Source organism: Coccinella septempunctata, chromosome 2, assembly GCF_907165205.1.
Source record: "Coccinella septempunctata chromosome 2, icCocSept1.1, whole genome shotgun sequence".
Taxonomy (NCBI): Eukaryota; Metazoa; Arthropoda; class Insecta; order Coleoptera; family Coccinellidae; genus Coccinella; species Coccinella septempunctata.
The window spans coordinates 36,291,702-36,303,940 of record NC_058190.1 but is presented as its reverse complement, the minus strand read 5'-3'; the positions used below and the strand labels follow the sequence as shown (position 1 = coordinate 36,303,940).

At 34.3% G+C, this 12,239-nt stretch overlaps 3 protein-coding genes across 4 annotated transcripts in view; all 3 read right to left on the bottom strand.

Annotated features, from left to right (window-relative positions):
- Positions 1-597: 597 nt before the first annotated feature.
- Positions 598-3,118, bottom strand: LOC123308156 (G patch domain-containing protein 4). The gene is made up of 5 exons (XM_044890709.1): positions 2,997-3,118; positions 2,750-2,901; positions 2,423-2,676; positions 1,444-1,937; positions 598-1,288 (listed from the first exon to the last, which is right to left on the bottom strand). The coding sequence occupies exons 1-5, from the start codon at positions 3,040-3,042 to the stop codon at positions 990-992; spliced, it is 1,245 nt and encodes a 414-aa protein (XP_044746644.1). The 5' UTR covers positions 3,043-3,118; the 3' UTR covers positions 598-989.
- A 1,026-nt stretch (positions 3,119-4,144) lies between these two features.
- LOC123307238 lies at positions 4,145-4,893 on the bottom strand. Its single transcript, XM_044889467.1, has 2 exons — positions 4,569-4,893; positions 4,145-4,287 (listed from the first exon to the last, which is right to left on the bottom strand). The coding sequence occupies exons 1-2, from the start codon at positions 4,736-4,738 to the stop codon at positions 4,185-4,187; spliced, it is 273 nt and encodes a 90-aa protein (XP_044745402.1). The 5' UTR covers positions 4,739-4,893; the 3' UTR covers positions 4,145-4,184.
- Positions 4,894-5,966: 1,073 nt separating this feature from the next.
- Positions 5,967-12,239, bottom strand: part of LOC123306592 (claspin) — a 47,287-nt gene continuing 41,014 nt past the window's right edge. For both annotated transcript variants that reach the window (XM_044888657.1, XM_044888658.1), the window contains exons 5-6: positions 8,528-8,661; positions 5,967-8,471 (exon numbers count right to left, since the gene is read on the bottom strand). In XM_044888657.1, coding sequence (XP_044744592.1) covers positions 6,170-8,471; positions 8,528-8,661 — 2,436 coding nt within the window. In that variant the 3' untranslated portion in view covers positions 5,967-6,169. The remainder of the gene's footprint in view (positions 8,472-8,527; positions 8,662-12,239) is intronic.

Below are 12,239 nucleotides of genomic sequence, written 5' to 3'. Positions count from 1 at the left end.
TCTATAAGTATTCGCCAATTGGTGTTTGTTAATCAAACGTTATCCATTGTTTGGCATCTAGCTCATTCATTAAATTTGTCCTAATATTTTCCTGGCCTATTTGAATAAGTACATAGACAGTGGAAATTTGTTGCATCGTATGAACTATGCATCAATGAATAAAAGTAAAAGCCACTATCATCGATACACGACTTCGGACCTCTGAAAAAAGGGTAGGGCGAAAAAAAGGATTTATTTTTCATTCCGGATTCGAAAAAATAAGAAGAGTTTATCTTTCGGAATATCAGAATATGTATCATGAATCACATTCAGATCTACGATGATTTTTCTGGGAAATAAGCGTGTTGAAAGTTGACCTTCTAAAAATTGCGAAAAATATGGGGTCACTAAAATTTTTTTCCAGAACAAAAGGTCTACACCGAGGTCGATAAAACTTATCACTAGAAGTGTGTTCTTTCAGAATATGTATCACATTTAGATTAACGACGATTTTTCTGCAAAATACGCGTGTTGACCTTCGTAAAATTCCGAAAATGATGGGGTCAATTAAAAATTCGTCAAGACCCTCATGTAACAAAGTGAAAGAAGAAAACAGTGTTTCGAATTTTACACAACCTGTTGTAATTTTATTTTTTATTAAATATCTTCATAATATTCATAGGATAATCAATAATAAATCCAGATTATATTTACAAGAATAATTAACTTTTACAAATCGAATATGAAACCAACAACAGAACTAAATAAACTGAACTAAGTATCATCCTTTTCAGCAGAATATTAAAGCATATTCAATGAACAACTGCAAAAGAATGAATTATTGTATATTGTATCACATAATATAGCTTCAAACAGCGAAGAATTTAGGTGATAACAGATCAGTATCTAATACAGCTCAAAAGTTTTGATACCGATTTCAAAATATTCAGAGCAAGTGCTATTTATCTCTAGTTCAAACACGATAATTAGTAATAATTTTTTTTTCAAATTTATTCTTCTTCTGATATTCTACAGACATTTTGCAAAGACATGGATATATGCTTCATTTTTTGTTCTTCTGTACCCTTGTTCTTCTCTGATTTTTTACTTTTCTTATGTTTCTTTTTCTTTTCTTGTTTTTTATTAGATATTTCTGAAGATTCTAATTCTGGCTGGCTCCTCTTACAATCAGAAAATTTGGCATCTGCAAGGTTGAGTTTCCTCTTTTTACACTCTTGAGTAGATGAAACATCTTCCATGTCTTCATCTTGGACTGTTTGAATGAATTTCATGGTCGCCCTCTGTTTACCTGTGATAAAAATAAAAAAACAATTTTTATTCTTCTTGGACTGAACATGTATGTATGTATAACAGTTAGTATTAAAATGAAAAAAGGTTATCAAAATGAAGACTATAATTTCAGTTCATAGGTCACTGATTAATAGGACAGTTTAGTTGGTTTACCTTCCAATTTCCTCTTTTTCTTCAATTTCTTTTTCTCTACACTTGATAAATCACTGACTATGAATCGTGGTTCTTCAAAGCTTTTATGACCGTCATCTTGATTTTTGTTATCTTCAATATCCTTTTCAATTCCTTCATCAGAATTTAATGTTTCATTATCACCAACAATGTTAGGATCATTGTCAATATTTGGTGGATCGCACTCTGAAGTTGGTATCTGATATTCAAAAACAGTGTCATTGAAGGAAACACTCTTTCTGCCTTTTTTCTTTTTTTTCTTCACAGAACTGCAAGATGAATCACTATATGGCTCGACACTATCATTTGTATCCTCATTTTCTAATGTTTCTTTATGTGATTTGAGTTTCCTCATCTTTTTAAGAATTTTACTGTCCTCATCAATAGAACATCCTTTCATTTTTTTGAGTAACATTTTTTCTTGTTTTTCTATTCTTGCTAGCTTTCCACTTAGAGTAAGACCATGCCTAGCACCCCTAAAAGATTAATACAAGCGTTTACTCGTAATAGAAGATCAGACCAAAGTTTATTTTAACTATTCATACTTTCATTATTTCCAGAATAAACGAAGCTGAATAAGCTCAGATCTATTTTAAAAGAAAACTACAATGAGGAATAAAATGGATAGACTATTTTTGAACTATCATTATTTCCAATAATAACCATCAGAATTAAGAAGTAAATCAAAACTAAAGCCTTTCACAATTTCGGAAATTTATGGCTTTATTCACAGTTTCATTTATTAAAGATTGATAATAAACCCCTTTTTTAAGTACAGAAATACATAAAATAAAAACGGTTCAATGATTAAATACTGTTGTATTATCATTTTTGTTTAATTTAAAATCAGGAATTTCTGAATGGGAGTCTGATAGACTTCTGATAATACTAAGTGTCTGTAATTGAAGGTCAACAGAATATGGTCAATAACTGATCTTATCATAAAACCAAGAATAGTTACTTGTGTGCCGTTCTTCCGCCACATGCAGCAAACAACTCCTCATCAGTCATTGTTTCAAATTTTTTTTTTGGAGGCTCTTCATCAACAGGTGTTCTATTATAATCCTCAATTCCTTCGCTGGTTAATTTAGAAGTTTTCAAGAATGATCCATATAAGCTGTTTCTATCATCTTTCTTGATAGAATAATTTCTTGTTGTTATTTCTACAGGATCAGATTTTCGTATAATGTTGACACCATCATTGTCAACTTTTACCTAGTAAAAGAATAACAAATCAGTTGGATTATTGCAATAATAGTACTGCAGTACTATAACTTCACATACTCACATCTATATTTTGGGAAGCTTTGTTGAATACAGTTTCCCACCAATTGTTGGTGAATTCTGCTCCATGATCATGTCCAATACCTGCGTTATCGAATTTGAGACTGGCTTTAATTGGTTTTGTAATGCCATTTTCATTTTTGCCAAGGCCTTGTCCTGTGAACAATGAGTATAAATGTGTGTAACTTCAAATTTAAAAAAGCATAGTTGAAATATTGATACATGTAACTGCTATGAACGACTAAGCATACCTTCTTTCCAACCGTATTTTTCCAACTGCCTTTTAGCGAAATCCATATTAATAATTGAAGGATTAATTCATTGACTTGTTATTGTGTAGAAACTTAACCACAAAACGGCTTGCGCCATAGAGTAGAGACAATGAGAGGTAGATATCATAGAATACCCTTTTCTTTGTTTCCTTTCTTCACAAGGGAAAATTTTGAGCTCCGCTTTTAGATAGAATCAGAAAAAAATACGAATTATTTTTGAAATTGGCATAATACGGTAATTACACCATTTTTTTAAAAGCTGGGGAATGATCTCGTTATAACTTTTTTTTTCAACAGAGCCTAAAAATAACTTTCAAAAAGAAACTTGGGCAATTACAGAGCCGGACTATCATTCGAGAGCGTAAATGGCGCTTTTACTCCTTGATGAGATTATAGTATATACTCTATAATCAAAGATTATAGAGTTAGTAACTCTATAATCTTTGCTCTATAATCTTTGATTAAAGTATTCAATCAATATTATAAGTGTAAGCCATAACAGTTTTAACTAATATAGATGCTTCCAGAAAACATTCAAAAGAATTATATTGGTGTCAAGGAAATAAATCAGTTGAAAGAACCTACATATATACAATATTTATTTTGTTAAAATGAAGTGCACATTCCATAAAAATAGAGAACATTCATAATATAATCAACAAATGCCTCCATAATTGGCAATCAGTTTCTTCTTCAGCATCCAACAGCTTTTTCATTGTTACATCTCTCTTAGGAAAACTCGCACATGACAAGTTTTGAATAATTTTTAACAACCAATCATATGTAAATTCTGGATAAACTGAAGTGGTCAAATTTGGTACCCACTGAGTCCGACCTTTTTCTTTTTTCATATCCATCATTGAACCAATAAAAATGAGAAAATTACAGACAGACACATGAAAATCTTCTGACTTTATACAAGCTTTTAAAAGTAAAGTTTTATCAATTTCAAAGAGTGATGACCAAAATTTTTTACTCAAAATGTTTCTGCAAAACATTTTTTGCAAAACCTGTTTTCGCACTAATGTTCGAACATTGCTTTCATCTTCAGAATCAGTATCTAAAGAAATTATTCCAATAAGAATGAATAAAGATTGTTGGACCTTATATGGTGTCAACATCTCTTGTATTGAAGAAGCTAATCCCACATATCCACCTTCCTTATATTCAGAAATCCAGTCCAAAATTATCAATTTGAACTGTAGAGATACTATATCTATCTTTTCGTTCTGAAAAATGAATTCTTCCATTGCTTGGTAAGATGCAGATTCTATAAAAAATTCACATAAGAATTCTTCAAAACGTTTTAGTGGTAATATAGAAGTGTATATTCGAACAGCAACTTCTGTTTTGAACAAAAACGACTCATTGATTTTGAAAAATTTCGATAATAAATAGTCACATGCTTTTCTGAAAAATGTGGTATTATACTTAGAAGATATTTTGTTATTTTCAAATAAAGTCTGTAATACACTATAACCAATTTTTGACTGATTTATACTTTCGATATGATGTATTGCATTTTCTATTGAGAATGCTATCTGAAAGTACCTTTTCACTTTCTCATTATCTAAAGTTCTCAAAGTAGAAGCTGGACTTTCATAAATTCTCATGAAGAAGTTGAGGAATCTTTCTAACATTTCAATTCGAGTGGAGACGTCCTGTTCTTGTTCAGCACTACCAGATTTTTCATTACTGATTTTCACTTGTAATTTGTCCATTTCCACTAATAAATACGTTTGACTAAAATATATTCTCAGAAAAGCTAATAGAAGATAACAATCACATCAACATTCCAGAAATCAAAAATAATATGAAACAATAACAAATACAAGTAATAATAAATAGGTTAGGTTCCCTTGATCCGAAGGTCACAGTCACAGAGACATAAGACAGAACACAAATATTTGTCAAACAAAAAGTATATAGCTAGGGATGTGACATCTGCTCTTGAAATTTGAAATGAAGATCCAAATCAGAGATATATCTCTGATCCAAATCCAATTCACCTCCCAATAAAGGCGCACTCTCGCGGCCAATTTGGTAAGTTTTTAGAAACCCCCGTGCGTTTTTGCGAAGGTCAGGATTACAGAACTGTTTTTGAATGGTAATGAATATGATATATCAGGATTTCATATTTTCATTATCTTTTAAGTGTTTAGTTATCTGTTTCATATTCCCGCGGCCAGCGTCGTCTTCCACAGTTCCGTACTTAAATTAATTGAAACTGCTTATGAAAGTAGCTCAACTTTGGTATTTATCAGAAGAACATTACCGCCGTCCGTTTACATACATGCGTTGGTGGTATCACATGTTCTTACCTTCGGATGCAAAGATTTATTGACTAACTCTATAAGCTTTCCTTCGGATGCTGTCTAACTGTAACGAGAATTACGTTGGCACATTTCAAAGACCATGATGTCGGTTTGTTGCATAGGGCCCTCAGATCTCCCGATCTTTCATCTAATTATGGGAAAAAATACTCCGTTTACCCCATCCTTTACATACTGCATATGTAGCGTGGTACAAGTTGCCTAGGATAAAATATCTCAAGAGGAAATCCACCCTCACCATCATATCAAAGAGTATCTTCGATCATATTATAGGAGTAGATATACCAACATAATTAATAGTTTTTTTTACGGTTGAATTTTTCTCAAATGTTGATTGAGATGTAACCTGACCCTAAGACACATGTATACAATTTTTCTAATTAATTCTTTAATACTGGTTGTTCTGTTCAATATGTCACTCAGTATAGAATTGTTTGCAGTTTTTCTTGAAAAAAGGTGCTCTTGAAATTCAATCCAAAAACCACACATCTAATTTTGCACAGCTTTTGTTGGTCCGGGAAATAATTTGTTTGACACTCGTCCAGTTTTAAAGGGGATTAATGTATATGTAATATATGTATATGTATAAATAACCATAACTATTAATACTACTATATATATCATGTGAGTATTACTTTCATGTCTTTATTCATTTAATTAAATTTTTACATATCTTATGACTAACCTTAAGCCTAGCATTGTTTTCATGTGTACAAATAATCAACGTTTCTAATTAATTTACTTAATTTAATATCAATTCAGCACAACCATAAATTTCGATATCGACTTCATTAACCTAAAAATTGATCTGATATGGCTTCAGTAATAAGGTTGTGTTTGAGATTGCACAACACCTCGCTTCAAATTACCTCCCACTACCTGGGAGTAGTAGTTTGAATTTGGTAAAAATTCCCCTCTAGAGCTGTACTGGGGAACAGCGTCGAATTGCTGTCTAACAGCAGGCTGCTTAGGCTGATAAACATAGTCAGCGTTAGCTGAACTTAGGATAGGTTCTATAACATATCGTGGACGTTGGAATGCACTGAATGTGTAATCGTTTGCTGGACTGAATCCTGTGGGGAAGTTCGTTTTCAGAGGCAAATTTGGCAGAGTGGGATTCAGTGCGTCATTGAGTGTGACGTCATATTCTTGCTCGTTTATATCCAGTGGATTTCTATCAGGAACTTTGGGCTTTTGGGTAGTTCTTGGGCCCTCATAAGTATTTCCATCAAAGTAAGGTCTGGAGGGTCTTTTGATCGGTTTGAAATCATCATCATCTTCAGAAATAGGTTCGTTGAATTTTGGCTTAGTAAGCCTTCTTGAGGGTTCCCCTCTAACACTTGTTTCAATTTTTGGTTTTGGATTTTCTCTGACTTCGAATCCAGATGGTTCACTTCCTTGATTATACTTTGGTTTTGTATTCACTGACTGTAACCCTTCATCTACGTAAAATTCTTTTAGGTTTTCTTCAGTATCATCATTCTTTTGTGCTTCCGCTGCTTCCTCCCTTGCAGCCTTGAAACCTACAGGTTGAAGACCTCTTGCCACGTAGGGATTACCTCCTCTACTCGGTAAAAAAGGCCTTTTCACAATTCTCACAATTTGATCGGGTCTCTCCTTGCGAAACTCGTTTACTGTTGGATGTTTAGTTGTATGTTTTAATGAAGGTTTTTGAGAGGTAGCTTCACTTGGTTTCCATTTCTTTCTTGGAGCTTCTGTGGAGCTAATTTGGGTTTCCTCTTTGGTCTTTTCGAATTCATATTCATCATAATATTCCGGATCCGGAAATTTCTTACTTTCGGCAGTGTTTTTATTCTGTTTCTCCGTCTTCGTTGTTTTTTGATTAGCATCATCAATTTCCTCCTCTTTATCTTCAGGAATCAATTCTGTAGGTTTAGTGTTCAATCTACTACGATATCTGTCTTTTCCCCTATTGATTTTTTTCGGGGAGAGAGTTACGGCATCATCTTCTTGGTCTAAAGTTGTTTTGATTCTACCGCTGGACGATCCCTCGTCTAGTTTAGCTTTTACTCTACTTGTTGTTGACTCCTCATTTGAATTTTCTTTCATTCTATTCCTGGCAGAATACGGGCTCTGTTTCCTCTCTTTTATTTCGCTCGATTTTGGCGTTATCGGATCTGACTGAGGCTTTCTTCCTCTCGACGGTTTGGGTGGTAACTCTTCTTCATAATCGTCGTAGTATTCCTCATCTTCTGCTACCGCTGGAGTGGTTGCTTTGATTGGCTTATAAGCGTATTTGTTAGCTTCGTTTCTAGGTACAGGAGGTTTGATTCTAGGCGCTACTCTTGGTCTGTCATAAATGGTACCAGTGGTGGGTACGATTAGGGGTTTATTTTCTTGAGCCCTCGTTTCAGGTTCATCACTTCCTTTTCTAGGTTTATTTTCCCTATTTCTTTGACTATCGTCGTAGTCATAATCTGTTGAAGGTCTTCGCGTCTTTTTAGAAGGACGTCTTGTGTCGTAATTTTCTTCAAAATCATCTTCACGGATTGATTTCCGCTTTTCGTTTGTATCATCGTTTTCGAAATCTTCATCATTGGATGGTTTTCTTGATCTCTTGTCTTCGCCATCTGTCCTTTGAGGTTTTCTTTTTCCACTAGACCTATTATCATCTGTATCACTATGTCGGCTAGGATTTCTTCTTTCATTTGGTCTATCGCTGCCCTCCTCATCATCAACGTTTTTCTTTTTATCTTTCGGTTTATCTACATAATCTTCGTCAAAGTCTCTATTCTTGTTTCTGTTCTTGTTCCTTCTTCCTGCCGATCCTCGTCTATTGTACGGTCTCCTATTCCTTCTTTCATACGCATCATCTTCGTACTCTTCGTCATATTCATCATCATATATTGGCCTAGGCCTTGGTCTTGGTCGTCTTCTTCTGTTTGATCTTGGTCTATCTTCATAATATTCGTCATCATACTCGGCATAATCATCGTAGTATTCATACTGAGGTCGTCTTATTAGCGGACGACGCCTTTTTCCCCCTGCTCTAGGATTTCCACCACCTTTTCCTGGAGCAGAATTTTCTGGTGGCGCAGTTGTATATATGTTCAAGGGTTTCGAAGTAGTGGTGGTTGTTGCTTGGTAGAGAGCATCATTCCTACGGAAAAATTCGGTTGAATACGATATTGATGATTTGACGAGTCAATATTTTACCTGTGCCAAAACTTTTTTGATCCTACGCAGTCAACATCGGAGACAAACTGGCAGATGAAGGTCTTCTGATCGAAAGCTGTATAATTTGCACACAGGAAGTCGTACCTGGTCCCGAAGAGGCAGTGATGGTAAACCTGAAAAATTGAAGAAATATTGAATTAATATACAAATGGGTATCTAAATATGCAATATCAAAGGTGAAAGCAATATTTGCAGTCCAGTTTGAAGAGAAAACGTTGAGCTCGAAATGCACCGCAGTTTCTTTGACAGATTATAGTACTATTGTTGAAGATATTGAGGTTTTTTGGAAAAATGAGTTGTTTTTACGAATAAAGTAACCCGAGACACATGTCAAATCTTTCTTATCGACAATGTTAATGTAAAATCAAATGAATCTGCCTTCAGGTTAAGGCTGGCTATTGCTGATTAATTATAATTAGGTATAATCGAAATTAATTCAGTTACATTACATTCATTGATATGAAAATCAACAAATGGTATGATCTGAATCGAACCAGCTAACCAATACCTCTTGGAGGATCAACAGAAAGTCCATTCCATCATTTCCATCGAGGAAGAGTAGACGCTGAGCGTGGTTTCGGCCTCATTTGACCTCATCACAGCAACAAAACTCATTCCTCTATAAAAATGAAAGGAATTGATAGATGGATGCTAGGTATGTATTATCTGAATTAAATTCTATTTTTAGGTGCCCGTCTTTTGAATTAATTTGTAGTTTGGTAAGCGGGTTACATTCCTCTGCGACTTCACAAATTTTTAATTTTTCCATTATTCAACTTTCGAGTAAGGTTGTATCTAGCAAAAAAATCATAGTAGTCAAAAAATATCTCAATTACTACACCTTAGGCATGAGAAATTTCAAAGGGACTAAAGGGAGTAGTCGCAGCATCATATAGAACAATAATGAGTTCATGATAGATAATGAGTACAGTTGGCCGTCAATTGGTGTGTCATCTTATTATTTTGAAGCCCGAGGAACTTTTTAGATCAACATATGCAACAATCAGATCAAGACACAACCAGTTGAAACAAGAGTTTCGGTATCACAGAAGCATCTTCAGGTGCACCAAGGTAGGTAAAGGGGAGGTTAAATAACCTGTGTTAGTCAAAATCAGGAAATCCAGTTTTTATTTCAAATATGGATTTTCATCAAGTATCGGCCACATCAATTCAATATTTTTTATGCTAGTTCAAAGCTTAGGCATTTTTGATACACTCTCCCACGAATGGTATTTTCACCAGTTCAATGAAGTGAAGTGGAAAATAATTTGAAATGTAGGTATTTTGCTCATTTGAAAATTCTCATAATTTTTCTTTGTCTGAAAATGCAAATGAATCGTGGATGAATTCGCATCTCCGTGAATATCGAGTATGGTGTAAAATAAAAAAGGGTTTTCGATTTCACGCCTCTGTAGCTATGGGGGATAAGTAAAAATTGAGTTCTTTGCGCATTTGTACTTGAAAAATACCTCTACAAAATTTCATTTGTTTTTCTCTATCCCACTGTGAAAAAATTGAATAAATCCAATAATCCAAAATCCATAATCAAGTCATCATCATCTTTGAAGTAACGGAACATTACCGATTTATTCCATTATTTCCATTAATACTGGGACACCCTGTATAATAGCCTAGCTAGATAAAAGCTCACAGTTCTTAAGACCTGATGGAGGATGTCAGAGGTCGGGAATCTTCTGCTTGGATTAATATTTTCAATTTTGATTTGGAATATCGTAAATTAAAATAAGAAAAATTTTGGAAATCATGAACCTTCGAGTAGTTTTTGCATTCATTTCATTTTTAGTATGAGAGTTGATTGGGAATCTCGAAACGTGAACTATGAAAATTTAATGAGGGTTTTATAACCTCATTTTCCTGGATGATTCCAAAAGTTATAATCGGAACTGATAAACCAGAAAGAAACACTTCACGCTTATGAAATCAACTTTTCGATTGGAATAAGGAGGCACGAGACTCGAATATTGTTTGATTGCGGGAAAGTGAAAGTGCTTAAATAATAATCACGATCCAGAACAACGTTGCGAGCAAGGTCGTCATTCTGATGAAGTGGCTTCTGTCTTGATCAGAAAAAATATAACTGGTATTACTCGAGTTTTGTGACTGGAGATACCTGTTTTTTCTTACCTGCAATACGGGCAGGTTGACATTAATACTCTCGCATAATATGTAAATTCCTATAAACGGCTTTGAGAATTCCTTCCGAGGCTGAGATTTGCTTTTCCTTAATTTTTTACGAATGTGAAGGTGCATACACCTTAAGTAGATACTCTAGAAAAATGGAATGGAATTCTACCTTCACCCACCGGAAGATGCTATTGTGATAGCAAAACATGTGGAGCGGTTAAACAAAGTATCCTAGTGAAAATCATGTACATTCAGTTTCTACTTCTTTTGCATATTGTAAATAAACTCGACAACTCGGGGAGAAGAAAGAAAAAAATTCCTTGCTCAAAGATTCCGATATCTCCAGAGCCGCAGCGAGGGCGTGGCGAGAGAGGCGGTCGCCACGGGCGCTAGCGATCTGGGGGCGCAAAATAAAAATAATAAAAAAACCAGTATTCTCCCCAATTGAATATTTTTCATTTAATATTTAACAGAAAACATAATATTATTAAAATATGCCAAAACACATTATACATATGTGTGTGAATTAAATTGATGTGAATGTGAACGTGAACGAACGCTATACAGGTGGGATTGTAAACAACGTCTGTAGTCCACAGCATGGACTGGAGAATAATCAAATAATATTAAATTTTTAAGATATAGTCCACACCATCAGTCTGAAAACAGAATGCGTCGCCACAGCCTTCTAAAGAACGTCTCTATAGACGGCTTTGGCGTCGCATAACAACCAACGCGATAACAAAGGCCATGTCGAGATCTACTTACAAAAAAACTATCGGAGACCGATTGAGGCGCAAAACCTTAGCCGATTGGTAGCATTTCCTTCAGAACATAGACAACAATAGCTAGCCTTTTATCGCAGACAACGCTCGTGCATTTGTGTTTCTAAGGGTTTTACTTCTTATAATATATACTTAGTTATTGAGTGAAAATATAATATGAGCCTGGAAATCATTCGAACTGGAGAGCTGGTAAATTATCACAGATAGAGATTACAGAAGAGGAAAAGAGAAGAAAAATAAAACAGCCTGGAGGAAAAGCTGATGATGAAACATTTTAATTTTGACTAGAAGAATGAGCTGAAAAAGGACCTCATTCAAGTATTGAACTATATTTCAGTGCAACTTGAAGAAAGAATCAGTGTTTTGCCAGAAGTTGCTGAAGACAACTTTCTCGAGGGAATATGTTTGCAAGACTTTCTACTTGGCGAACTAAACAAGAAAGCATTGAAGTATAGTCCCGATTCAGATCCATACAAACTTGTGGCCACTCAAAATATTCTTGACTTTATCAGCAACTACAGCTGCCACAGCTACATATTAATTAATGTTCTTTCAATAAATTGAAATTAGTGAAAATCTATTTAAGGTCTTTAACTGGACAGGAAAGGCTGACTTATTTAGCATAGCAGTCCCATCAATAGAAAAGAAAAAGAATCACGACATCATTGATATTCTTGCAGAAACCAAAGCAAGAAAAGTCAAATTATAGTTCATTTTGAATGCATGTTATTGTTATTTTGTATCCCTTTTATTTTGATTTT